This window comes from Mustelus asterias, chromosome 20 (assembly GCF_964213995.1).
Source record: "Mustelus asterias chromosome 20, sMusAst1.hap1.1, whole genome shotgun sequence".
Lineage (NCBI taxonomy): Eukaryota > Metazoa > Chordata > Chondrichthyes > Carcharhiniformes > Triakidae > Mustelus > Mustelus asterias.
In genome coordinates this window covers 80,985,271-81,012,668 of record NC_135820.1, presented here as the reverse complement: position 1 = coordinate 81,012,668, position 27,398 = coordinate 80,985,271, and the positions used below count along the sequence as shown (strand labels likewise).

The 27,398-nt window shown below is 43.5% G+C and overlaps 1 protein-coding gene across 8 annotated transcripts in view; it reads right to left on the bottom strand.

Annotated features, from left to right (window-relative positions):
- Positions 1–27,398, bottom strand: part of ralgapb (Ral GTPase activating protein non-catalytic subunit beta) — a 125,072-nt gene that overhangs the window by 16,172 nt on the left and 81,502 nt on the right. For 5 of the 8 annotated variants that reach the window (XM_078236954.1, XM_078236957.1, XM_078236958.1 and 2 more), the window contains 8 exons: positions 19,174–19,307; positions 16,224–16,406; positions 15,658–15,809; positions 14,620–14,807; positions 12,521–12,624; positions 10,136–10,288; positions 6,688–6,897; positions 4,584–4,742 (listed from right to left, as the gene is read on the bottom strand). In XM_078236954.1, coding sequence (XP_078093080.1) covers positions 4,584–4,742; positions 6,688–6,897; positions 10,136–10,288; positions 12,521–12,624; positions 14,620–14,807; positions 15,658–15,809; positions 16,224–16,406; positions 19,174–19,307 — 1,283 coding nt within the window. The remainder of the gene's footprint in view (positions 1–4,583; positions 4,743–6,687; positions 6,898–10,135; positions 10,289–12,520; positions 12,625–14,619; positions 14,808–15,657; positions 15,810–16,223; positions 16,407–19,173; positions 19,308–27,398) is intronic. The other 3 variants (XM_078236956.1, XM_078236959.1, XM_078236961.1) reach the window with 1 other exon arrangement.

Sequence of the window (27,398 nt, the reverse complement as noted above, 5' to 3'; positions counted from 1 at the left end):
ACTTGAGAAAGAAACTCGCCACGTGCTCTGTCCAAAAGATCTGCAACAGTACCGGTAGCAAGTACCCTGCAACAACAAATTTTGAGCTGGGGTGTGGTAAAACAGAAAGAAAAACAGGCTGAGCTCAGGTTTGCCTTGTTTTGGGGAGAAAAAAAGCAGTAATGCTCCTGCTGAAGCTGGAAAAACCAGGCAAGAAAACATAGCATGAAATAGTGGAAATATTGCAGGGCCACTATTCACTGAAACCTTTAGTCATTGCCAGAAGGTTTAGGCTCCATAAGCATAACCAACAAAGTGAATCGATCACACAATTTGTAGTTATCTTAACAAGACTAACTGAACACTGAATTTGGGGATGTCTTGAACAACACCATGAGAAATAGATTAGTTTGTGGCTTAAAGAGTGAGGCTATTCAGCAAGCAACCTAACCTAAAGAAAGCTTTGGAAGTTGCTGTATCCATGGAATTAGCAGTCAAAGCTGCTCAACAGTTCAGCTCGAGCACAGGAATTCATTAGATGTCAGCTGAAAACCGAACACAACAGACACAAACTCGCAACTGCCATCGGTGTGAAAAACCTGGCACTGAGCAGCAGATTGCTGGGGCTACGATGACACGTGCAGGAACTGTGGCAAAAAGAGCCACACTGAAAGTGCTTGTTGGAAAAAAAAACAAGTTTCAGGTCAGAATTACAAAAAACAAAAGCTGAATGCATCAAATGGAAAGGTAAATATGGGCAAAAGTTTCCATAGAACCATAGAAAATTACAGCTCAGAAACAGGCCCTTTTGGCCCTTCTTGTCTGTGCCGAACCATTTTATGCCTAGTCCCACTGACCTGCACTTGGACCATATCCCTCCACACCCCTCTCATCCATGAACCCGTCCAAGTTTTTCTTAAATGTTAAAAGTGACCCCGCATTTACCACTTTATCCGGTAGCTCATTCCACACTCCCACCACTCTGCGTGAAGAAGCCCCCCTAATATTCCCTTTAAACTTTTCTCCTTACACCCTTAACCCATGCCCTCTGGTTTTTTTCTCCCCTAGCCTCAGCGGAAAAAGCCTGCTTGCATTCACTCTATCTATACCCATCAAAATCTTATACACCTCTATCAAATCTCCCCTCAATCTTCTACGCTCCAGGGAATAAAGTCCCAACCTATTCAATCTCTCTCTGTAACTCAGCTTCTCAAGTCCCGGCAACATCCATGTGAACCTTCTCTGCACTCTTTCAATCTTATTTACATCCTTCCTGTAACTAGGTGACCAAAACTGTACACAATACTCCAAATTCGGCCTCACCAATGCCTTATATAACCTTACCATAACACTCCAACTTTTATACTCGATACTCCGATTTATAAAGGCCAATGTACCAAAGGCACTCTTTACGACCCTATCCACCTGTGACGTCACTTTTAGGGAATTCTGTACCTGTATTCCCAGATCCCTCTGTTCAACTGCACTCTTCAGAGTCCTACCATTTACCCTGTACGTTCTTCTTTGGTTTGTCCTTCCAAAGTGCAATATCTCACACTTGTCTGCGTTAAATTCCATTTGCCATTTTTCAGCCCATTTTTCTAGTTGGTCCAAATCCCTCTGCAAGCTTTGAAAACCTTCCTCACTGTCCACTACACCTCCAATCTTTGTATCATCAGCAAACTTGCTGATCCAAGTGGTTTTTCCATGTGGTACAGAAAGCGCGCGAAAAAGACTCAAGTCACAGTCCGAAGATCAACTGTCATTAAACTCAGTGGATATTGCAGATGCAACAAAGCATTACTGGATCACACCTTTACTAACAGGCAGCTGGTGAAAACAGCGGTGAGCACTGGAAACACAGTTTCATTCGTACAAGAAACGTTTACCAAGAAAAGCTTTGACATATTATCATGAAACCCTTGAAGATAATGCTAAAAAGGTATACTGGAGAACTGGTTCCGTTGAGGATCCGTATTGATGTAACCGTGCAGTTGAATGGACAGTCTGCAGACTTGTCCTTACACATTGTTAAAGGAAACTATCCAGCATGAACGGGAAGAATCTCGCTGGAAAAGAGCAGATTAAATTGGGCCGAGGTAAATGAGATTCTGATGCAGGCCCAACATAAAGTCCAAAGGAACAGAAAGTAGCAGCTGCTGAGAAAGTTCGAAAAGCAGCTGTGGCCAAGGCCCAGGCTAGTCGTGCTGGGACCAAGACAACAAAGGCTCAGCTTACTGTAAAAAATGTGGTACAGGATCGGGAAAAAAGGGATGGAGTTTACGGAAGATGTGGATGGATGAATGACTTGTCAATAATGAAGATCAAAAATATGCTGAAAAATATGGCAAAGATAACCAGAATGCATTCACACATGCTCCCTTTGTAAATTTCAAACCACAGAAGAACAAGAAATTGAGGGGCATCTCAAAACTCCTAACAAGAAGGAAACTCTCGCGTTCATTGGAAAGAACATTCAGTTTTGAAAATAGCTGCTGACTTCCTTCATGCATCCACGGTCAGCAAGAATTTAAAAATTGCTGATCATAGACAAGGGCAACAACAGGGAGTAAGAAGAGCCAGCACAAGAATGGTTGGATGGGAGTTGCTCCAGATGACCCAATGAAAAGAATTGGAGTTGCTCAGAGTGCAGTCTGCATCACCGACATTCCTTCCCTATTTCACTCTGTGCAGCAGCATCTGAATTGCAATGAACATACCAATGGCAAGGAGGATTACCATGACCTGGTCTTGTTCAAAAACCCAACCCCAAAAACTAAATCTGATATGTTCTTAAAGGGTGCAAACCCTTACGGAAATCCTCAGGAGCAACTGCTTCAACTGGATAGTTTTGAAGTTGTTTCCAGGAACAAGACCTAAAATTCGAGAGTGAACACAGCAAGAATACAACACTGAGGGGAGAGACACAGGGCCTAACATAGGCATGGCACAACCTGGAGAAGGCACAGCAGAGGTTGTGCCATGAGATTCAGGTAAAGGTGTTCCTGGTATGCAGCCTCGAGAGGCAGCTGTTGGTAACAAAAAGAAAACAGATCAAAAGCCTGGGGACTGGAACTAGAGGCTGGAAACTGAGCTTGGGCAAAGTTGAGCAGATACTCGTAGAATGCCAGCTCCATTTTACTCCAGCTAAGATCAATCCTGGGTATGTCACAATCAGCAGCATGAAAGAAAGTTTAAAATGGAACAAGAGCCATGACCCCTGCCATTTCACCGTACAGTGAGGCAACCACACACACAGATCTGCAAGATTGAACAAGGGTAACTGAATATGAGCTCCACACCAATTCATGAGCCAGAATGAGGATAAAGCAGAAACTGGGTGAAAATGCTGAATATTCACATATATAGACTAACTGTTCATATTGTAAGAACAAATATAGAGTAACACAGTGAATTTTAGACAATGATTTAATTTCAGCATTTGCTCCAATTAGGTTTCCATTTCCGTAATATGAAGTAGGAGAGCTGGTGGCATAATGGCAATGTCACTGGACTAGTAACCCAGAGGCTCAGGCTAATGCTCTGGGGCATGGGTTCAAGTCCCACCATGACAGCTGGTGGAATGTAAATTCAATTAATATATTTGGAATTGAAAAGCTAGTATCAATAATGGTGCCCATGCAACTATCTGATTCATTAATGAAGGAAATCAGTTATCCTTAAAACCTTTAATATTAGCATATAGAGGGATCTGGGCGGGCAGGTCCACAGTTCCCTAAAAGTGGCAACACAGTGAATTAAGGTGATTAAGGCGGCATACGGCACGCTTGCCTTTATCAGCTGGGGCTTTGAATACAGGAGTTGGGAAATTATGTTGCAGCTATATAAAACCTTGGTTAGGCCGCATTTGAAGTATTGCGTGCAGTTCTGGTCACCACACTACCAGAAAGACGTGGAAGCTTTGGTGAAAGTTCAAAGAAGGTTCACCAGGATGTTGCCTGGTGTTGGCTATGAGGAGAGGTTGAATAAACTAGGATTGTTTTCACTGGAAAGATGGAAGACCTGATAGAGGTCTACAAAATGATGAGAGGTATAGACAGGGTGGATAGTGAGAGGCTTTTTCCCAGGGTGGAAGTGTCAATTACAATGGGGCACAGGTTCAAAGTGAGAGGGAAAGTTTAAGGGAAACGTGCAAAGGAAGTTTTTCACGCAGAGAGTGGTGGGTGCCTGGAACCTGCTGCCAGAGGAGGTGGTGGAAGCAGGCACATTAGCAACTTTTAAGAGGCATCTGGATGGGTACATGAATAGGGAGGGATTGGAGGGATACGGACCGAGTAAGGGCAGAAGGTTTTTTTAAAATTTAGTTAGGGCATCATGATTGGCAGAGGCTTGGAGGGCTGTACTTTACTTTGTTCTTTGTCCTTCCCTGCTCTGGCCTACATGTAACTCCAGATCTGCAGTAATGTGATTTTCTCTTAAATATTTCGGAAATGGCAAGTCACTCAGCTCAAGGGTAATTAGGGATGGACAACAAATGTTGGTCTTTCCAAAGATGCAAACATCCCAGAAGAGTAAAGAAAAGGATCACAAGAGTCATTTTCCTTTATTTTTAACTAATTTGCTTACAGAAGAAAGGTCCTTACCTCTTGGCTGGTTTTCTGTCCAGGTTTCATGTAAAATATGAAGACTGTTTCGAAAGGCCTGCTGGGCAGCAAGTCCAAGTACCCAACATCATCAAAAAAGCCCGCAAGAGTGGAATCAAGTGCAATGAGATTAGGAGGACGACAGCTATTACCTGGCTCCTAGAGAAGTGTACAAACACAGATGTAAATGGGTTTATGTAGAATAGTGAGCGATATTGTGGGGTGGGCTGGTGGAGATGAGCACAAAGGGGCGTACAGTCACATTTAGGAAATGGGAACATGAATAATCAAATACAACCACATAAACAGACATCCCATCATCCTTCCCTTTTAATTCATTCATGGGATGTTTATTTCCCATCCCTAATTACCCTCGAGAAGGTGGTGGTTTAAAGTTTATTTATTAGTCACAAGAAAGCTTACATTAACACTGCAATGAAGTTACTGTGAAAAGCCCCTAGTCACCACACTCTGGCGACTGTTCGGGTACACTGAGGGACAATTTAGCAGGGCCAATGCACCTAACCAGCCCTTCTTTCAAACTGTGGGAGGAAACCAGAGCACCTAGAGGAAGCCCACACAGACATGGGGAGAACGTGCAGACTCCACACAGACAGTGACCTAAGCCGGGAATCGAACCGGGTCCCTGGCGCTGTGAGGCAGTAGTGCTAACCACTGTGCCACGATGCTGCCCCTGGGTGAGCCACTGCCGTGAACTGCTGCAGTCCATATGGTGACGATGCACCCATTGTGCTGTTAGAGACAAGAGTAGATAGAATACACAGACGATTTCAAAATTCAGAATTCCAAACCTAGTTTTAGGAAACTGCTGATCAGAACAGAACAAAGGGAGACTGGATGGGAAAGTAAATTATTGCAATAATACCAAGTGTTAAGGACATCCATCACGTAAATGGAACCAGTGGACAGCATACCCCTGAAAATCCATGGTAAGTGATCACATTATTTAAATACCCATGCTAGGTACTTACAGAACTTGTTGGGCATGTTGGATGTCCACCAGGTCAGAAAGTGCAGTCACCCACCTGCCACCTATCGGCAGAGGGTGGGGGATGGATGGGTGTGCGTGTGTGAGATGCAAGAGTGGCACATTCCCTCCAGAATTATTTAAATTCTCTTTTGAAAGGTTGCTGGTAATTTTAGATAAAATCAAATGTTATCCAGCTGAAAAGCCCTCTGGCCCCCGTGTAGGATCAGAGAGCTGAGGCTTCATAGTCTGCAAAAGTGTGGATGCTACAGAGATTTGATTGAGGTCTTTAACAAAGGATTGGATTCACTCTGAGAATTGGATATTTGAGCGAGGGATGTTGGGGAAGACCAAGAGGCTCAAGTGTCAGATACACAATTACACAACGAGGTTTGTTGCCAGGAGGTTTCAGTGAGTAGCACTGATCTAGGTGTCAACTTGCTGGCACATGACATGTTGAGTGTCTTTTAAACCCAATTTTAGCAATTACATTATCTCCTGACCAATTTGTGGCCTTGCCCCTATCCATTTCCAAAAAAATAATTTTGAATAAATAATAGGTCCTAAGTTGCCCATTCTGTGCCCATTCTGCTTCTACCTGCTTGTTCTGGTCATCATCTACTTTCTACACACCACCTAGTTAATATTGCGTTTTGGACTTTGGATCCCAGACTGAACCTGCTGGGCGCCTGGCCTCTCCTGCTCCCACCAGGTGCTGTCCTCATATATAGCTGCAGATTTAAGGTAAATGCTCAAAAAGGAGCCAAGCATGTTCCTTGGAGACATCACTATCTATAAAGATGGCATGGTTATTGGGGTAATCTTTACTGTGGGGTAAATATTTTGTTGCATACGGTTAATAAATGTTTGAATCAATATTTTGTTGAATAAATCATGCATAAAAATCCACAATAGCATTGCTAGATTTTATTCATCATTGTGCAATTCACAAGTCCCAAAATAACCAAAGACCTGGAATAGAAGTGGAATCTGACTTATTCACTCACTGTAAATCAGGGCTCTTCCAGTGCGAGGTTGGAGACAGGAGGAGCAATGATTTAAATCAATAACGAAAATGAATAATGCTTTCAAAAGGTCTGGAAGAACCATCATTACCTTCAGTGCCTCCAAAGATAGGAAGCCAAAGTGCGAGAGGAGAAGCCGAGCAGTTTGAAACTCCTGTGCTGGAGGAGGGGGGATGCATTCGGTGACTGGGTCAGGGAACAGGGTCTTGGACAATCGCTCTTCACTGATCTTTTCCAGTGCATTTTCATAGAGAATTTGTTTGGCCATCAAATTCTTCAGCTTCTCATGTTGAACTTCCAGCTGCAAGAGTTCATAACAGTGAGTATAAAGAGATCTTCCTACATTTCAAACAGCGACTACACTTCTAAAGCATTTCATTGTGTTTTGGGACTTCTTGAGGTTGTGAATGGTGCAGCAGAAATGAAAGTCTTTCTACCTTCCTTACCCACATTACAGAGGAGCCTCGATTGACTGTTCCACCATGGTGAGTTTCTCGCTGATTGGTGCCCAATAAGGAAGATGGTGACTTTTCATCACATTTTAATAGCAAGATATTTCAGAAACATACTATGGTCACCAAATCCAAAGCTAGACTCAATCAAGAACATTCAGGTCATGATTGCTTACTCCAAAGCATCACAAACCCAGAGACGATATAAATGTAATTTAACATGCTCAATTGTACTTCAGCTGGTTTAGACAAACCCAAACTTGGATTTCTGTTTTAACAGAAGCACACACTGCACACACAGGAGTATAATTAACTCAGACCATTCAATGAGAGGGAAATTGTTGCAGTGAGTGATAATTGTATTAAAGAGCACGGATAAACTCGCCTTGATTTACACAAAACTACTTATTGAGAATGAGCCAGGATCCTGTGGAAGAGGGAATGAGTGGAGCCACGTCAGTGACTTAGATTTTCAGTGTGCTTTATGAGTCACAGTTTACAGCAAATATGCTAGTTTAACGATTTTATAGGACTTGCAACTCGCAGGCCAAGTTGTTGAAACAGAATTCAATAATTCTGATAATCTGCAGATTGGCACAGAAGTAAACCTCAATGAGAATTATTAGATTGTTAAAATAAAACCCCTTCCCAGATGATACAATAATTTCTTTCAAGGAAGGGAAGCAGTCACCTGTATTCGGTCTAGCCCAGTTCGAGTCATAGAAAATGCCCTGCGGCCCATCGAGGCTGTACTGGCAATAACTACCACTAAAGTCACGCTCATCCCATTTTCCTGCACTTGTCCCACATCATTGAATGTTACGATATTTCAAGTGCTCATCCAAATATATTTTAAAGTTTGTAAAGTTTCCAGCCTCCACTACCTTCCCAGGCAGTGCATTCCAGATTCCCACCACCTTCTGAGTGAAAAGGCTTTTCTCAAATCCCCTCTGAATCTCCTGCCCCTTACTCCAAAACAACGCCCCCTCACGATTGACCCCTCAACCAAGGGGAACAGTTGTTTCTTATTCACCCTATCCACACCCGTTATGACCGTATACGCCTCAATCATGTCTCTGCTCTAAAGAAAACTATCCAAACCTATCCAGTCTCTCCTTATAACTCAAATGCTCCATCCCAGGCAACATCCTGGCGAATATTCTCTGTACCCCCTCGAGTGCAATCACATTCTTCCTGTAGTGTGGTGACCAGTCTAAAGTTAGCTTCTGTCTAAACTATATGACTGCCTCAATATCCTCTGAAATAGTCTAGCAAGTGCTGAATAATACAAACTTCAGGTATACTACGGGATGGCAATAAATATGGCTTTGTCAGCATTACCAACAATAAAGGTGTGTTTCTGGGATATTTTACTAGCTCCAATTCAGCTGCTTAGAAGACCTGCCTGGGTATGGAATTTATCATAATAGGTGAGATCTGATAGGCTGCTCCAGATTCAGATATCACAATTATTTTCTAAAGATATGTGGTGAGGTGAGGTAGATCGGCCATGCTAAATTGCCCCTTAGGTGTTCATAGATATGTAGGTTGGGTAGCTGGCCATGGTAAATGCATAGAGTCATAGAGGTTTACAGCATGGAACCAGGCCCTTCAGCCCAACTTGTCCATGCTGCCTCTTTTTTAACCCCTAAACTAATCCTAATTGCTCGCATTTGGCCCATATCCCTCTATACCCATCTTACTCATGTAACTATCTAAATGCTTCTTATAAGACAACATTGTACCCGCCTCTACTACTACCTCTGGCAGCTTGTTCCAGACACTCACCACCCTCTGTGTGAAATAATTGCCCCTCTGGACACTTTTGTATCTCTCCCCTCTCACCTTAAACCTATGCCCTCTAGTTTTAGACTCCCCTACCTTTGGGAAAAGATATTGACTATCTACCTTGTCTATGCCCCTCATTATTTTATAGACCTCTATAAGGTCACCCCTCAGCCTCCTACACTCCAGAAAGTCCCAGTCTATCCAGCCTCTCCTTATAACTCAAACCATCAAGTCCCAGTGGCATCTAGTAAATCTTTTCTGTACTCTTTCTAGTTTGATAATATCCTTTCTATAATAGGGGTTACGGGTGGAGGGATGGGCCTGGGTGGGTTGCTCTTTCAGAGAGTCAGTGCACATGATGGGCCAAACAGCTTCTTTCTGCACTGTAGGGATTCTATGGTTGTGTGAATTCAATGGTAACACCTCCAGATGCACTGTGAGCCCTACCCATTTCTGGCACAAGAGGGCAGCAGTGCTCCATCAGGCAAAATATTTAAAAACATTGAAAGCAGGACCACATTACAAAGCAAATCTGCTGAAATAGCAGGACCATGCTCCTCCAGATCTACTCATGAGTTGAGTAAATGTGGGGATTAATACACATTTCTAATTTATAAAGTGCATCAAAACAATCAACAATCCTCACATGTTGAGCACATTTTGCTCAGGTACGGCTCAGAATTCAAATGTTTAAAAAAGCAAAAATAACCATTTCTGTTTGTGTTCCACTCCCACTGGCCTAACAGTGGCTGCTCTCCAATCAATGTATGGCTTTCCGTGGTGTCACTCGTTGATTTTCTTTGCTCACAAACACAGTCCCAATTTTAGCTTCTTCACAGGTATGTGTTTCCCAGTCCTGGCCTCGCTCTTTCCCGCTGTTCTGACTCTGACTTAATGTGTTGTCAGTTTTATACAACAATGGGACACCCAGTTCTTCTTCTCAGTTCTCACGCAGGAGGCAGACAATGCATGCGCTTAAACATAGAAAATAGAAGCAGGAGGAGGCCATTTGGCCCTTTGAGCCTGTTAGTCCTCCCAAAATTCAGCACCTCACACTTTTCAGGGTTAAATTCCATTTGCCACTGCTCTGCCCATCTGACCAGCCTGTTTATATCGTCCTGTAATCTAACGCTTTCCTCCTCACTATTTACCACACCAACAGTTTTTGTGTCATCTGCAAACTTACTGATACATCGCCCATGTTCACGATATCCCTGATATCACAATGCTGATTATGTTATCCCCAAATATAAAGAAGTAACAGATAGATCAGCAATGAGAGCTATCTCTATTCCTCACCTGATCAGTGACAATCTCATGCAGATCAGGAATGCTGAGATCAGCTTTCACAAATGGAATTTTGTCAACTTCCTCAGGGAATGGCCGATGTTTGACATTGTACTTGATCCCTACATCATCTTTAGGAGCTGGATGAGGCTCAGGAACAAATGCCTGTGGATGACACGAGAGTTACATTACAAGTTTCTTTCCTCCCACCTCTTCGTGCTGGGGTGTCGTTCCATTTATTGTCGTCCAAAAGCAACTTTCTCATGAGGGCTTTCAGTCAAACCAATGACGCACCTTCCACAAATGCACTTTCCAGCAGGGCTGACTGGACAGTGATCAGGAAGCCGGACTGGTTATTCCTTCTCCACACTGGGAGGGTGCGGTTTGCTGTGTTGTCCTTAAAGGGACAATCGCCACAGAGGGTAAAAGGAGAGATCGATTGAAGCCTTTATGTCTGAGAACTGCTAATCCTACAAAGACCAGGAACTGCAGGCAGTCTGCACACCTCAGTATCACACTGCCTGTACCACCAGGAAAACAGGAACTCACATCTTGACTATTATGAAGCAGTACTCTACAAGATGAATAGGTTTTAAAATGTCCCCATTGAGGTCAAATTCAGAATTCCGGAGCACCGCAGCAGAGACATGCCCATGTGATCTGATTAACATGGAGGGGAGAAACTCACAGCAGAAGCCTCTTGAAAACAAATGGCAGTTTTCTCACCTTGACACAGAAACGTACAAAAACACTGAGACAAGGCGGGTACCGTCATGGAGAAACAGAATGACTTGTGTGTTAACAAAAAGCAGGATGCTTTTGAAAGTTTGTTTACTGTTCGAAAGGAAGGAGACAGAACAGGCGGGAGATTTAGAGAAAAAGGAGTCGCTGAGTTGGATCTTGCTGATGAAAGCTGGATCTGGAAGACTCGGGCTGAGTGAAATGAATTTTGAAGGATACACCCCTGGTGTGGCAGGGAGAAATGACACTGCCGCAGGGCCAGGAGTTACTTAATACTGTAATCTGCCAGGTGTGTGGGGCAGAGACTGCAAGACATTTCTTGATTGTGTTGTAGGTTAGTTAATGGAAAAATACCTTTTCTTTAGTTTGGTGTATTAGCTGCCTGTAAGGTTTGACCAATGTTGGCTTTGTTATAATGGAAGTCTTCAAACTTCAAAGAAGGATGTGGAAGCGCTGGAAAGAGTGCAGAGGAGATTTACCAGGATGCTGCCTGGTTTGGAGGGTAGGTCATATGAGGAAAGGTTGAGGGAGCTAGGGCTGTTCTCTCTGGAGCGGAGGAGGCTGAGGGGAGACTTAATAGAGATTTATAAAATGATGAAGGGGATAGATAGAGTGAACGTTCAAAGACTATTTCCTCGGGTGGATGGAGCTATTACAAGGGGGCATAACTATAGGGTTCGTGGTGGGAGATATAGGAAGGATATCAGAGGTAGGTTCTTTACGCAGAGAGTGGTTGGGGTGTGGAATGGACTGCCTGCAGTGATAGTGGAGTCAGACACTTTAGGCCACTTTTGGATAGGCACATGGAGCACACCAGGATGATAGGGAGTGGGATAGCTTGATCTTGGTTTCAGATAAAGCTCGGCACAACATCGTGGGCCGAAGGGCCTGTTCTGTGCTGTACTGTTCTATGTTCTATGTATAATCTCGTCCTTTGGTTATTTTTGTCAGCTGCTGGGAAATTTGCCTTTTATGAAAAGGTTAGTAGTATCTACACGGATTGTAACGATATACACGGCTCGCGTTGAGAATAACCAGTGAAATTATTTGTAGAGAGAGTTGTTGTTGCGTTGATAAATATTTGAAGCAGACAAAGCCACCGGGCTTTTGGGAGCAAGTGTGATTAGTGTTGGATTGCTCGAGCAAACAGACTGTACAGAGATGTCGAGCTGGACAATCTCCATGTGAGTTGTAAACACCTACAGTTTGATAGATGGTGCTGGCTGAAGTTATAGCTACAGGTGTTGAACTGAAAATATTTTGAGCACCGTGACAGTTCCGTGCCGGTGTGTGAAATCACAGGTACTGTTACAGTGCTGTAATCACCGCATCTACAACTCAACAAAACAAGGAACCACATATTATTTCTGGCAATGCTTGCTTCTACGATGCCTCCTTTGACACTGTGAGCCACTAAGCTGATCAAGATGCATTACTATTCTGGCAAGAACTCCAGTCTGCATTCTCCAATGCATAGGCTGTCGCTGTACTTTCTAACTAGGAGTGATCCCACAATGAACAGAATTTTCTACAATTGTTGATTTATTGTGCTACTTTTATTGTTTCAGTGAAACAATTAACCTATTTGTTGAACTGATCGATAGAGTGAGGTGTTAATACATGAGACAATACAGTGTCACTGCATCAAATTCAAACCTTTTGACTTGCTCGAGACCCTCTTGGCTGGTGATAGAGTTGCATGGTCCACGCGTGCCTCCCAGACATTCCCCGGATCAGGACAGTAACTGAGGGGCAAGGGTCTGTTGGGAAAGCAAAAAAAAACCAAATCCCACAACAACATTAAAGTGCAGCAAAAATTGTGTAATGTGTACAAGTTTATGTATTTTCCCTCTGTCCCCTCCTCACACAGTAGGTAGGTGGCCACAGGCACTCTGCTCTCACATTCCCAATGATACCATTCTGAAACATTGGTACTACCCCACAGCACCATGGCTGAGATTAGAAACCCAACGTGCTTTTCCTGGAAAGGTATTTTTGTCCTCTCTCCCCGACATGTCCCATTGGAGTGACCATGTGTTTCCAATATATTTTTTCTCTTTATTTATCTGGTGGATATTACAGACAATAAGCTATGATCCATCACTCTTGCAGAGTGCACCCGAGTCACCCAATTCCATAACACCATAACTCCTAGTGACCGGACATTTTAAAAGTTATTTGCTTTTTGGGCAGGTCTGAGGCTACAAAGCAGGGAGTGAAACAGCCGGCAGTATCGGGAGACTTTCAGTTACCCTTTCAATGCGTTCAAGGTGTCTTTGGTTAACATAGCATTGTTTCAAGAAAGCCCGAGAGTTGACTATATCCTGCACACGGAGCTAAAGGGGAGTGCTGAGTGGCACAAACAGCTAATGAACTGCTGGCACACAGCCAAAGTTAAGCATTCTTTGTCACCATTCCCAATTACTAATCTGACTATGTTTAGCCTTCAAAAACAGAAAGGCTCTTGCAATCCAAGCATCTAAAAATGAACAAGTTATGGTTGCTAACAGATTTGCATGGCAAGGCAAAGGCACAATTCAGATTGCGGAAATCAGAGCTTCACTGCGAGCTTCATAACCAAGTTGCAAGAAAAAACAATTGGACTCAGCTCAGCAAGGCAGCTGCCACTCAGACTAGGGACTATCGTTTGCACTACGTGCAGGAAGACAGGATGCCCAGAAGAAATGCTCCTGAAGGTGGAAAATCCAACACACATAAAAGAAGTTGAAAAGCATCATGGTAGTAGGAGGCAGCACAGAATTGAACAGCACAGGAGGGCAATCAGCTCATCATAACAGCACTGGCTCTTGGAAAGAATGATCCACTTCATTCCATTCTCGTACTCCACTCTTAAACTCTTTAAATATTTATCCCTCTAATGAGTATCTTCCCGAGTGAATATTTCTAGAAAATCATTTGGAATAGAACAAAGAATAGTACAGCACAGGAACAGGCCCTTCAGCCCACCAAACCTGTGCCGGTCACATTGTCCTACCGAGACCAACCTGTATCCCTCTATTTCCCTCCCCCCTGTTCACGTTAGCTGCTTTTAGTTCCACTCTTGCATCCTTAATGGATTTAATTTTTTTGCTAACCCTCTTGCTTACTGCAGCATTTTGCTGCTACAACAGTCCTTCATACTTGATTTTTCTCTTTGCTAATCTCATAGGTCACTTTATATTTTTTTCTCGCAGGTTCTTGCATTCGTCTGAGCGGTTGCACCAAGATTAGTTTTTCTTTTAATTATTTCATTCTCTATCAGCTTGCTAATGCATTTAGGACCATATCTGTTTAGTCTGCACTTACTTACCCTTTGTGTTTTGTGACCAGTTGTATGTCTTCTGTTTTCATCCCAGATTTTCTCAAGTACTAGGTCCTGTCATTTTCTTGGAATTTATCCTTTTATTGTTATGAACTTGTATATTGGATCATTGTATTCTTTATTCCAAATTTAATCATGAAATGGCCATTGGTGCCCTGGGGTGCCACAATGTTCACACCCAGTCACTCGCAATGATGAAGTTGAGATACAAGTTGGCTCTTGTGATATCACAATGATCTAAGCCTAAAAGCAGCCTTACATGACATTAACCAACTCAGATCCCAAAGAGCTTGGATACTCCTAGTTTATATCAGGCTGAAAGCCGCGATGCTAAGAGCAGCAGGTATTGCTTCTGCGCAATTCAAATTTATGCTTCTCAGCTAACCACAACAACAAAACAAAGTACTTGGTCTGAAAGAGATTGAGAACTCACTCTGATCATTGCCCAGGGGTTGTTCCAACATTGCTAAAATGATACTGTTGTCCAAGACAAAGTATCGGAAATGGTTCTTGCTGGTTGAGGTCAGCCTAGAGTATTTGATTAGTGTCTCTTCGTTGAGTAGACTGCATGGTGAGGCAGGGCCACTGGGAGAGGGAAATGCTCCGAGCAACTGCATTATACTGGGAAAGAAAATCAGTATTACATCTATTATAGCTATATATGTATATTCATTTAAAAAGCAACACACAAGTTTATTTAAATCTACACTAATAAACAAACTTAACCTTATTCAGGTCTCTTTGGTCTGACTGATATCATCTATTTTAGCTCCTCTAATAAGACATGGAAAATAGCAATAATCAGCAAGAACTGGTATTTGTATACCGCCTATCATATCCTTAGGAAGTTACAAAGAACTTCACAACAAGGGCGGCACGGTAGCACAGTGGTTAGCACTGCTGCTTCACAGCTCTAGGGACCTGGGTTCGATTCCCGGCTTGGGTCACTGTCTGTGTGGAGTTTGCACATTCTCCTCGTGTCTGCGTGGGTTTCCTCCGGGTGCTCCGGTTTCCTCCCACAGTCCAAAGATGTGCGGGTTAGGTTGATTGGCCATGCTAAAATTGCCCTTAGTGTCCTGAGATGCGTAGGTGAGAGGGATTAGTGGGTAAATATGTAGGGATATGGGGGTAGGGCCTGGGTGGGATTGTGGTCGGTGCAGACTCGATGGGCCGAATGGCCTCTTTCTGTACTGTAGGGATTCTATTCTATTCTATGTAATATAGGGAAACTCAGCACCCAAGGTCTCAGAAACAAGATGAGACTAATTCAGAATCTGGGTGCCACTGGCAAGGTCAGCATTTATTATCCATCTCATTGCTCCTCTACTAAGCGGCTTGCTAGTCTACTGCAGAGGGTTAAGTGTCAGCTATAGTCATTTGGGCCCAAGACTGGATAAAGATGACGGTATTCTTTCTCTGAAGAGCATTAGAATTCAAGCAATATTGTCATAAAACTGGTTCTATGCTTTACCATGTGAGTGTAGCCTCAGCAGCATCCTTTACTCTCATTGAAGCAGGGCTTGGTTCCTTATCTCCCTTGTATCGCACCTCCTGATCACTGGCTTTAGATTTGCTTCCGGAGATACCCAGCTCCACAATTTCCAGCACCTCTATCAGACAGTCCTGAGAAAGCAGGAGGAATGTTAAGACTGGAAAAAACTTCTGAAGTGGAGGTGTAGCTACACTCTTGCTTTTTAAATGTATAAAATTAAACTCCTCAGTGAGACGCATCATTTTAAATTAGTGTATCCTTGAATTCATTGACTACAGCTCTAATCTTTCTGTTCTGACTGAAGGGCTGAAGCTTCATTTGTGCTTTTCCAGTAAATCTGGGAGGTGTTCCGGCTTCCCAAACTTTTTACCTGAGTGCAACTCTTAATAGCAAATCCTAAATTGGAGAAGATGGTGGTGGCTGGCAAGAAGCAGCAGAGCTGAGGGGAAAGAATAAAAGGGCTGAAAGATAGCACAAAGACTCTACATATCAAACTATAAAGGAGCAGAGTAAGACATGCTAACCAGTTTTGATGTGAAACGTACCTTTTCATTCAGCATATCTGGATGTTCTGTGAGCCAGACACACAGACACTGGAAAGCTGCCACAATCATGGAATGTAAATCTCGGGAATGAAATGGGGCGGGTCTGCTACACTGGTGCACAATGTAACTGCACACCGAACTAACTGCACGCTTTCGGTCTGTCGAATCCACGCTCACCTTTACCTGTTTTAAAGAACAAGCAATTTATATTAATTTTGGGGATGAGTGAACCAAACCGAGTAAAGGAAGCTGAAGCTAGGTTTGTTTTTACAGTTTCACCACGTGAACATAGATATTTCTATAAAAGTTTTTAGAAATACAGGTAAAGGGAATTAGACACAATGAGCAAACTGGCAGAATTTTATTGAAAAGTTTGGAGTCCTAACAGCAGCCAGAAACATGTGGGTAACACACACAGCTGGCCAGGGGGACATCCCCCTCGATCGTATGGGCAGCAGCTCCTGAATAAGTTGCTGTCAGGGTTGCCATACCGTGCAGGATGGCCACCTGCCCCAGCCAGAGCGCCGGCAACTCATTAACCGTAGAAGCGTCACCAGGATCAGTAACCACTGCTGAGGAAGGGATGGACCCTGCAGCCTGCAACAGGTAAGTTGCAGAAAATGTTCAAAGAAATAAACATTATATTGATGGAGGGGAACAGTCTCCTGAGGTAATTGATGGGACCGCGGGGGCTGCCTTCCCTACCTGCAGCCCCGCCCACTCCCAGGGCTGCTGCTGGGGAGCTACCTACATCTGACTGGTGGTCTCCCCACGTGGCAGTCAAACTGCAGCTGGCAAGATGCCAATGTCCTGGTAAAATAATCCCTAACGGCGCATTTGAATATTGAAATTTGCTTCCCACCTTGTGGCAGGAACCTGTCCAAAGCAGTTTCCGCTGTTGGTAAAATTTCCCAAGTTGATTGATCCAACACATTCGCATCTCAACTAAGAATAGAAAATATTACAGGAAAGGTTTTCATACTCAAGACAGCGAATACAGTCCTAGATCATTAAAGACTTGTACAGAGTCAATAAGTGACAGGCAAAGGCCCATAACCTGGCCTTCTAACAGTAAATGGAGGGTGTAGAATAGAGATCTTAAGTTTTTAATCAATTACCGTACTTGTTTAAATTTTTTGGTGATTTCTGCAGTGTTCAGGCCAGTATTTGAGCTCTATAGTGTGGACCAGAGATTATGAAGTGTTTTTGACATATACAGAAAGCAATTTATTTATGTTTTCTGAACTGTAAAGGAATTCATCCATCACAATTCTAATTTTCCCCAATTTCTGACTGAATTTGAATCATCATAGAAATGAATCATAGAAACCCTACAGTGCAGAAGGAGGCCATTCGGCCCATTGAGTCTGCACCGACCACAATCCCATCCAGACCCTACCCCCATATCCCTACATATTTACCCGCTAATCCCTCAAACCTACACATCCCAGGACACTAAGGGGCAATTTTTAGCATGACCAATCAACCTAACCCGCACATCTTTGGAATTATATTGCAATATAAACCCTATCTCTTTCACCTATAACAGTGGTTCCCAAACTTTTTTCACTGGGCCGCACTTTCGGAATAAAAATTTGCTCGTGCCACACCGAATTTTTTATTGATAAGAAATACATTCAAAAACAAAAAAACTCCTGGCAGTGCTTGATTCATAACATAGAACACAACTACTTTATAATATGATCATGGGACATCCAGAAAGTATAAAACAAAGCTTGTTTAAACCATGTTTAAATGTTTCTTTGATTGTCCTTGAATCTTCCCGCCACACTTGCCATCCTCTCTCACCGCACCAGTGTGGCACGCCGCACCCTTTGGGAACCACTGGTCTATAACATGCTCGCAATTGCTGCGTTGAGGTAAGAGTGCTGGCTGTGGAAATCTAAGAACCTCATATAATCGACACTAGAATTGTGAAGCAGCAGTCAGTCATTCACATGTTGAGATCATGTCAAGATAAACTGCAGGTTGGCACATACAAAAACCGCTCAAAGGTTTCAAGTTTCCAGGAACCTAAAAATATCGTCTATGCAACCCACTACAAATTATCTGAAGGCATTTATCACATACAGCATGCACTTATGAAGCTAATTGTACATCGCTGTGTGAGGTTGTCCTGCTCCACTTCACAATTCCAGCTTGCTGTCAAATCTCGTTTCAAGAACAAGAACTGTTCTGGAGCTCATGAGAAACTGGGCATTTTCTAAACGGGGCCCAGGTATTATTTAAATGTTCTGACAGTGGAAGTAGTCCCATGTATGAATGCACGTCCAGGTACATTGTGACCACAAGTTTAATTTGCAGCCAGGTAAAAGATGAAGCTGCAAGCTGCAGACTGATAGTCACTGCAGAAACACTGCATCAATGTGCCTTTTTGGTCAGCTGACATTCACAGCAACCCAATGTTGTGTTCAAGAGCCCAGATTGAGCTATTGTGAAATTCTACTTGGGTAGATTTCTGTTTGCCCAATAAAGCACACACCAACTCCTTGTAATGAAATACCTCATTTACTTCCCGTCAGATGTTAAGTGGAGATGGGCAAAGTCAAGATTTAGGGACACACAATAATTCAATCAAGCTGCGAAGGTACATTTACAAGTTTGGAGAAGAACACTGGATTTGTCAGTCATTGCTGAGCACAGGGGTGCCCATCTGATCAACAATGAGAATTAACTTTAATCAACAGAAAACCATCTTGGACAATTTTTGTGCAGTTACACTCCACTGATCCTCTGGGCTGCATCATGATCAACCATTCTTGATTCTCTGCTTTTACCCAACAGTCCTCCTGCCCTTCCCAGTTACAACTTGCTTAATGCATGAATGACCTGCAGGATCCAGATTTAGTCTGTTTGTGGCTTCAAGAGCAATTCGAACAATTACATGTATTATAATATAACATGCAAAAAGGTTTAACTATCACTGTACCTTGGCTAACCCGGAGAGCAATTCAAGTGCTGCCAATGAGATGCTCATGTCCTGTCTCCACTGAGAGTTCAGTCTCTGCGTTACCAAATGGATACTGCGAATCAGTAGTCCCGATGCTGTATCTGTATGAAGAGCTATGATATAACCCCAATACCATACACCACGGGGAGGGAAAACAACTGGGCATTAGTAACTACAAGCAAAGCAATCAAAAACAAGCACAAGCTCACAACGCATGCAGCAAAGAACAGCAGTCAATAAAGGAAAACTGCTCCCATCCCAGTAGCAATGAGGCTGTGTCCATTTGATAGTTGTCAGCATTAGAATGAAAGGATCCAAGTCTTCATATCAACAATGTGGGGCAAGGTACTCCATTTCATGGACCAAATTCAGAGTTAGTACAGCTGGAAAGGTGAATGCCACTTGCTGGGCTGTTCCAGTTAAACACAATATCATATCAAAAAAATATACTTTTCATCCAGTGCTTAGTTCAAAAGCACTGAAAATGCTTCTGTTTGGAAACTGCCAAAGTCAGAAAAATTGCCCCCATCTTTATTCAATCATTCTGTGGAATAGTTTAGCTGAATCTAGGAATAAACTAATATCAGTGAAAGAATAGGTGGGGAGGTGGCTAATGTAAATTGTACAAAACTGAAGGATACAGATCCAGCATTTCACTCTTAATTTTAATAAAGGAATATGCACCCAGTTCCAGGATACAGTCTGGCCAATAATTTAACAAAAGGACATTTTGATGGTAGGAGTTGGGGGATTGGTAGAACTCTACTTGATCCAAACCACTGACCAATCACTCCACCAATCTCACTGTCTAATGGGATCTCGGCTACTAGAAACAGAGTGAGTTCTGTGCAGCATAGAAATGAGAGGTGGCCATTCAGCCCCCAAAACTGACTCTGCCAATGAATTAGATCATGGGTTATCTGCATCTCTGGTGACTTTCAAAATGCTAGTAAACATTTACTCTCAATTATGTGACCAGTTTCACTGAAACTGGTGCAATGATTGGAAGAAGGTATTTCAGTGATTCTTAATCACAGCCCTCTTTAGTTTTCTTCTGGAGGAGTTTATCCATTTGCCTGTTCCATTGAGGTACAATTTCAAAAGTGGCAACTACACAAGTTTCCAATAGTTATATCTAAATTTTGACGAGCTTCAGATGGATGTTGAACTATGGAGGGCATTACAGCAGAAGCAGGCACTCAAACTGTACTTTGAAGATGGTAGGACTGTTACTGGAAGATTGAGATGAAATGGGCTGAAGGATCATTTTACCGAATCTACACTCCAACGCCTCTACTGCAGTTCATCAATGTGCCAGCTCTAAAATTTGGCCTTTATGACTACTACATTATTATACACTTTTCACTGAACAACTCCAAGGAAATGTGCTCAAGATACCTGATGGTGAAGCCTATTGGCAAGAGCGCCTAAATAATAATTGGACAGGGGATTATCTGCAAAAAAATAACCCAGTCAGGACTCTAGTGGACACATCAGAAGGAAATCAGCTCTCCTGTCAATAATAATGACAAATTAGAAGCAAAAATAAATTGTCATACATGACAGGTAACATACACAGCACAAAATTATTGGATGTTGCTTATATGTAGACTTGCATGAACAAGCAAAAGAACTATCAAGGTACTGTTCAGTAACAACATGGCAAATGATAAAGACGGTATCAATATGCACTTGAGAAATGTGACTGAAATCTTTGAAGGTGTTTCATTACAGATATAAAGACCAAGACAACAGGTTTTGGAAATAATTCTAGAATTAAAGTATGCCAGTTTTAAACCTTTATTTTCAGGGGTATGTAGGGAGGCTTCCAACTTTAGTTCTTAAATTCCCTTTCGCCAGGTGGTTGGGAAGTGACGTTCTAAATATGAGCATAATCAGTGTCAGAAACCTCAAAGTGAAGAGCACTTTGAACAAAGCATGCTTTTTGTGGCAAATTGATCCTGTGTAGCTGGATCTATAGTGGAAAGGTGCAAGTCCAGGGGAATTCTGATCTTTTTAAAGTTTTTGTTTGAACGTTCGACTTTTACTGAATGGGAAAATGCTAACACTACATGAACATTCCCATTCTTTTTTCTTGTTGTATGGGGAGGTGATGGCCTCGTGGTATTATTGCTGGACTATTAATCCAGAAACTCAGCTAATGTTCTGGGGACCCAGGTTCGAATCCCGCCACGGCAGATGGTGGAATCTGAATTCAGTAAAAAATATCTGGAATTAAGAATCTACTGATGACCATAAAACCATTGTCGATTGTCGGAAAAACGCATCTGGTTCACTAATGTCTTTTAGGGAAGGAACTCTGCTGTCCTTACCTGGTCTGGCCTACATATGACTCCAGAGCCATAGCAATGTGGTTGACACTCAACTGCCCTCAGGTAACAAGGGGTGGACAATAAATGCTGACCAGCCAGTGATGCCCATGACCCATGAATGAATAAAAAAATCTAGGTTCTAGAAAGCAGAATTTGGAGGGAGATATGGATAAACAGGTATTTTTTGTCCTCTTCCTCAAGCAATCATTCTTCACATCAACTGGGAAAATGAGTACTGGGATGTTGAAGGAATATAACCAGCTATAAGCACAGACACAGACGGACAGACACAGACGGACAGACACAGACGGACAGACACAGACGGACAGACACAGACGGACAGACACAGACGGACAGACACAGACGGACAGACACAGACGGACAGACACAGACGGACAGACACAGACGGACAGACACAGACGGACAGACACAGACGGACAGACACAGACGGACAGACACAGACGGACAGACACAGACGGACAGACACAGACGGACAGACACAGACGGACAGACACAGACGGACAGACACAGACGGACAGACACAGACGGACAGACACAGACGGACAGACACAGACGGACAGACACAGACGGACAGACACAGACGGACAGACACAGACGGACAGACACAGACGGACAGACACAGACGGACAGACACAGACGGACAGACACAGACGGACAGACACAGACGGACAGACACAGACGGACAGACACAGACGGACAGACACAGACGGACAGACACAGACGGACAGACACAGACGGACAGACACAGACGGACAGACACAGACGGACAGACACAGACGGACAGACACAGACGGACAGACACAGACGGACAGACACAGACGGACAGACACAGACGGACAGACACAGACGGACAGACACAGACGGACAGACACAGACGGACAGACACAGACGGACAGACACAGACGGACAGACACAGACGGACAGACACAGACGGACAGACACAGACGGACAGACACAGACGGACAGACACAGACGGACAGACACAGACGGACAGACACAGACGGACAGACACAGACGGACAGACACAGACGGACAGACACAGACGGACAGACACAGACGGACAGACACAGACGGACAGACACAGACGGACAGACACAGACGGACAGACACAGACGGACAGACACAGACGGACAGACACAGACGGACAGACACAGACGGACAGACACAGACGGACAGACACAGACGGACAGACACAGACGGACAGACACAGACGGACAGACACAGACGGACAGACACAGACGGACAGACACAGACGGACAGACACAGACGGACAGACACAGACGGACAGACACAGACGGACAGACACAGACGGACAGACACAGACGGACAGACACAGACGGACAGACACAGACGGACAGACACAGACGGACAGACACAGACGGACAGACACAGACGGACAGACACAGACGGACAGACACAGACGGACACAGACGGACACACACGGAGCCCTTACACAAATAAATGAGCACACAAGCCTGTTCTCACACACATTTCCAGCCAGAGCCGGTACAAGTGCACACATTTCTAGCTAGTTCTGGCAACAAGTGCATGTACGCACAAAGTTACGGCTGGTGGATACTAATCAGGAGCAGGAGCCCAAGCACACATTCCCCCTCCCGGTCCAGATACAAATCGGCTGGCCAAGCTGACTTCAGCCAACTACTCAATCAGCTATAGCAGGGAAAAAAGCGAGACAAATAACATAAATGTTATTTTGGTTAATAAAAACCAATAGAATCTGTATTGAAACACCTTAGGTCACACAGTTACATCTGAACAACCTTTCAGTTCTGCAGAAAACCAGCAGTAGCTAATTAACAGTGAAATGAGCCCCTGAACCAGTCGTAAATTCAATTAACTGATCATGTATTTAGCACCATACCATTTCATTAAAAATGTTTCATAAACAGAACAATAACTTCTTGGATCCAACACTTATATGTTTCAAGAATGCTATAAAGATCATCAGAGTATATTATGAGTGCTGATGCGATTCCATTTGAGATCTAGCACGTTAAAATAGTTTTTCTACTCTAAAAAAGGATTCTGCTTCCTCTCGCTGAGATTAAATTTAACTCGAGTGCAGGAAGCGCTCCAAGTTCACTGTCCCATCCACACCCGTATCTGGCTCAAGAGAATGGATCAAGAGACGAGGCCCAAATTAAATTTAGCCACAAGGCAAAAGGAATTCCAAGCAGAGTGGGTGTGGGACAGAGCCGTGGAGACTTTCCACATTTGAAAATAAAAAGTAATGCATAATAATAAAGAGATACTGGCTCAAATGCCAACCAAATTCAAAAAGAATTATTTGAAATCTGTGCTGTACTTTGGACTCTTCAAAACCAAAGATTTAATTGTATGGTGATAAATGCAATTGATGCAAGAATTTAAATTGATGAATAGTTTTCATGACACAAATACCTGTACAACCTATTGGGAAGGGAGACATACAAAAAAAGAACAAAATTAACATGCAACACTGCAACGCTGTTTACAAATATGGTACAGTAGGCATTGTAAAAATGGTCATGGGAAACATTCAACAAGGGATCTGCATTCGCAAGCGTTCCACAGGTCAGGTTCACAATCAGACACGCATGTTTTAGTATAGTTGAAGCAAAACACTTTATAACCAAAAAAGTCAAGGTGGGGTAGAGCAGGGGAATAAAAATGGTATGGACCCTTCTCAAGATCAACCACTACACAGTTCCTAGTATTTGTACTCAGTATGAAGTTGAAACACTTAACTTAGTTGGCAGCTTGTGCCCAAGTTAGAAAGCTGTAGGTCAAGTCCCATTCCAGAGACTTCAGCACAAGGAAACTTAGGCTGACACTCCAATGCAGTACTGAAGAAGCGCAGCAGTCAGAGGTGCTGATTTTTGGGTGAGACATCTCATCCAGGGGCCTAAGCAGCTGAAACAGTTATTTAAGGAAACTGGCTTGAACTGGACTCAGCCTGTCCCTTTGTTCAAAACGTATAAATTCAGACATTCTCAGTGCAACCAGCAAAGTGTGACCTTGCCGAAGTGTGAAAGTTTGATGAGCTATGAGTGTTCAGTGAGGAGGGAGGGAGATACTCCCTTGTTTTTCTAACTTTATCAACCTGTAGGAATTAGCTCTTGGTCTATTAAAGAGGAAGGAGTGAACGCTTGGTGAGTTTCTGGTAAGTGGTCACCCTATTATAGAAAGGATATTACTAAACTAGAAAGAGTGCAGAAAAGATTTACTAGGATGCTACCGGGACTTGATGGTTTGAGTTATAAGGAGAGGCTGGATAGAGTGGAACTTTTTTCTCTGGAGCGTAGGAGGCTGAGGGGTGATCTTATAGAGGTCTATAAAATATTGAGAGGCACAGATCAGTTAGATAGTCAATATCTTTTCCCAAAGGTAGGGGAGTCTAAAACTAGAGGGCATAGGTTTAAGGTGAGAGGGGAGAGATACAAAATTGTCCAGAGGGGCAATTCCTTCACACAGAGGGTGGTGAGTGTCTGGAACACTTGGCCTTCATCAATAGAGGAATTGAGTTTAGAAATTGGGAGATAATGCTGCAGCTGTATAGGACCCTGGTCAGATCCCACCTGGACCAGTTCTGGTCGCCTCATTACAGAAAGGATGTGGAAGCCATAGAAAGGGTGCAGGGGAGATTTACAAGGATGTTGCCTGGATTAGGTGGCATAAGAACATAAGAAATAGGAGCAGCAGTAGGCCATCTAGCCCCTCGAGCCTGCCCCGCCATTCAATAAGATCATGGCTGATCTGAAGTGGATCAGTTCCACTTACCCGCCTGATCCCTATAACCCCTAATTCCCTTACCGATCAGGAATCCATCTATCCATGATTTAAACATATTCAACAAGGTAGCCTCCACCATTTCAGTGGGCAGAGAATTCCAGAGATTCACCACCCTCTGAGAGAAGAAGTTCCTCCTCAACTCGGTCCTAAACTGACCCCCCCTTTATTTTGAGGCTGTGCCCTCTCGTTCTAGCTTCCTTTCTAAGTGGAAAGAATCTCTCCATCTCTACCCTATCCAGCCCCTTCATTATCTTATAGGTCTCTATAAGATCCCCCCATAGCCTTCTAAATTCCAACGAATACAAACCCAATCTGCTCAGTCTCTCCTCATAATCAACACCCCTCATCTCCGGTATCAACCTGGTGAACCTTCTCTGCACTCCCTCCAAGGTCAATATATCCTTCCGCAACTAAGGGGACCAATACTGCACACAATATTCCAGCTGCGGCCTCACCAATGCCCTGTACAGATGCAGCAAGACATCTCTGCTTTTATATTCTATCCCCCTGCGATATAGGCCAACAGCCCACTTGCCTTCTTGATCACCTGTTGCACCTGCAGACTGGGTTTTTGCGTCTCATGCACAAGGACCCCCAGGTCCCTCTGCACAGCAGCATGTTGTAATTTCTTTCCATTTAGATAATAATTCAATTTGCTATTATTTCTTCCAAAGTGAATAACCTCGCATTTGTTAACGTTATACTCCATCTGCCAGATCCTCGCCCACTCACTCAGCCTGTCCAAATCTCTCTGCAGACCTTCTACGTCCTCCACACAATTCACTTTTCCACTTATCTTTGTGTTGTCTGCATACTTTGTTACCCTACACTCAGTCCCCTCCTCCAGATCGTCTATATAAATGGTAAATAGTTGAGGCCCCAGTACCGATCCCTGCGGCACGCCACTAGTTACCATCTGCCAACCAGAAAAGCACCCATTTATTCCGACTCTCTGCTTCCTGTCGGATAGTCAATCCCCAATCCACGCTAACACCCTACCCCCAACTCCGTGACACCCAATCTTCTTCAGCAACCTTCTGAGAGGCACCTTATCAAACGCCTTTTGGAAATCCAAAAACACCGCATCCACCGGTTCCCCTCCGTCAACCGCACAAGTCACATCTTCATAAAAATCCAACAAGTTCGTCAAGCACGACTTTCCCCTCATGGATCCATGCTGCGTCTGCTTAATCAAACCATTCTTATCCAGATGGCCTGCTATTTCTTCTTTAATGATGGATTCCAGCATTTTCCCAACTACAGACGTTAAGCTAACCAGCCTGCAGTTACCCGCCTTTTGTCTATTTCCTTTTTTAAACAGCGATGTAACATTAGCCGTTTTCCAATCCGCCGGCACTACCCCAGAATCCAACGAATTTTGATAAATAACCACTAACGCATCCGCTATTACCTCTGACATTTCTTTCAGTACCCTGGGATGCATTCCATCCGGGTCTGGGGACTTGTCCACCTTCAGTCCCCTTAGTCTACCAAGCACAGCCTCCCTGGTAACATTAATTGTATTGAGTATCTCTCCTCCTACCAACCCTCTATCGTTAATATTCGGTAAACTATTTGTGTCTTCCACCGTGAAGACCGACACAAAAAACTTATTTAAAGTTTCAGCCATTTCCTCATTTTCCACTATTAAATCCCCCCTCTCATCCTCCAAGGGTCCAACATTCACTCTTGCCCCTCTATTCCTTTTTATATATTTGTAAAAGCTTTTACTATCATTTTTTATATTTAGAGCTAGCCTAGCTTCATAACCTATCTTTCCTTTCTTTATCGCTTTCTTAGTCGTTCTTTGTTGTTTCTTAAACTTTTCCCAATCTTCCGATTCTCCACTATTTTTGGCCACTCTGTACGCATCGGTCTTTAATTTAATACTCTCCTTAATTTCCTTCGTTATCCACGGCTGGTTATCCCTTTTCTGATGTGGAGATGCCGGCGTTGGCCTGGGGTAAGCACAGTAAGAAGTCTCACAACACCAGGTTAAAGTCCAACAGGTTTATTTGGTAGCAAATACCATAAGCTTTCGGAGCACAGCTCCTTCGT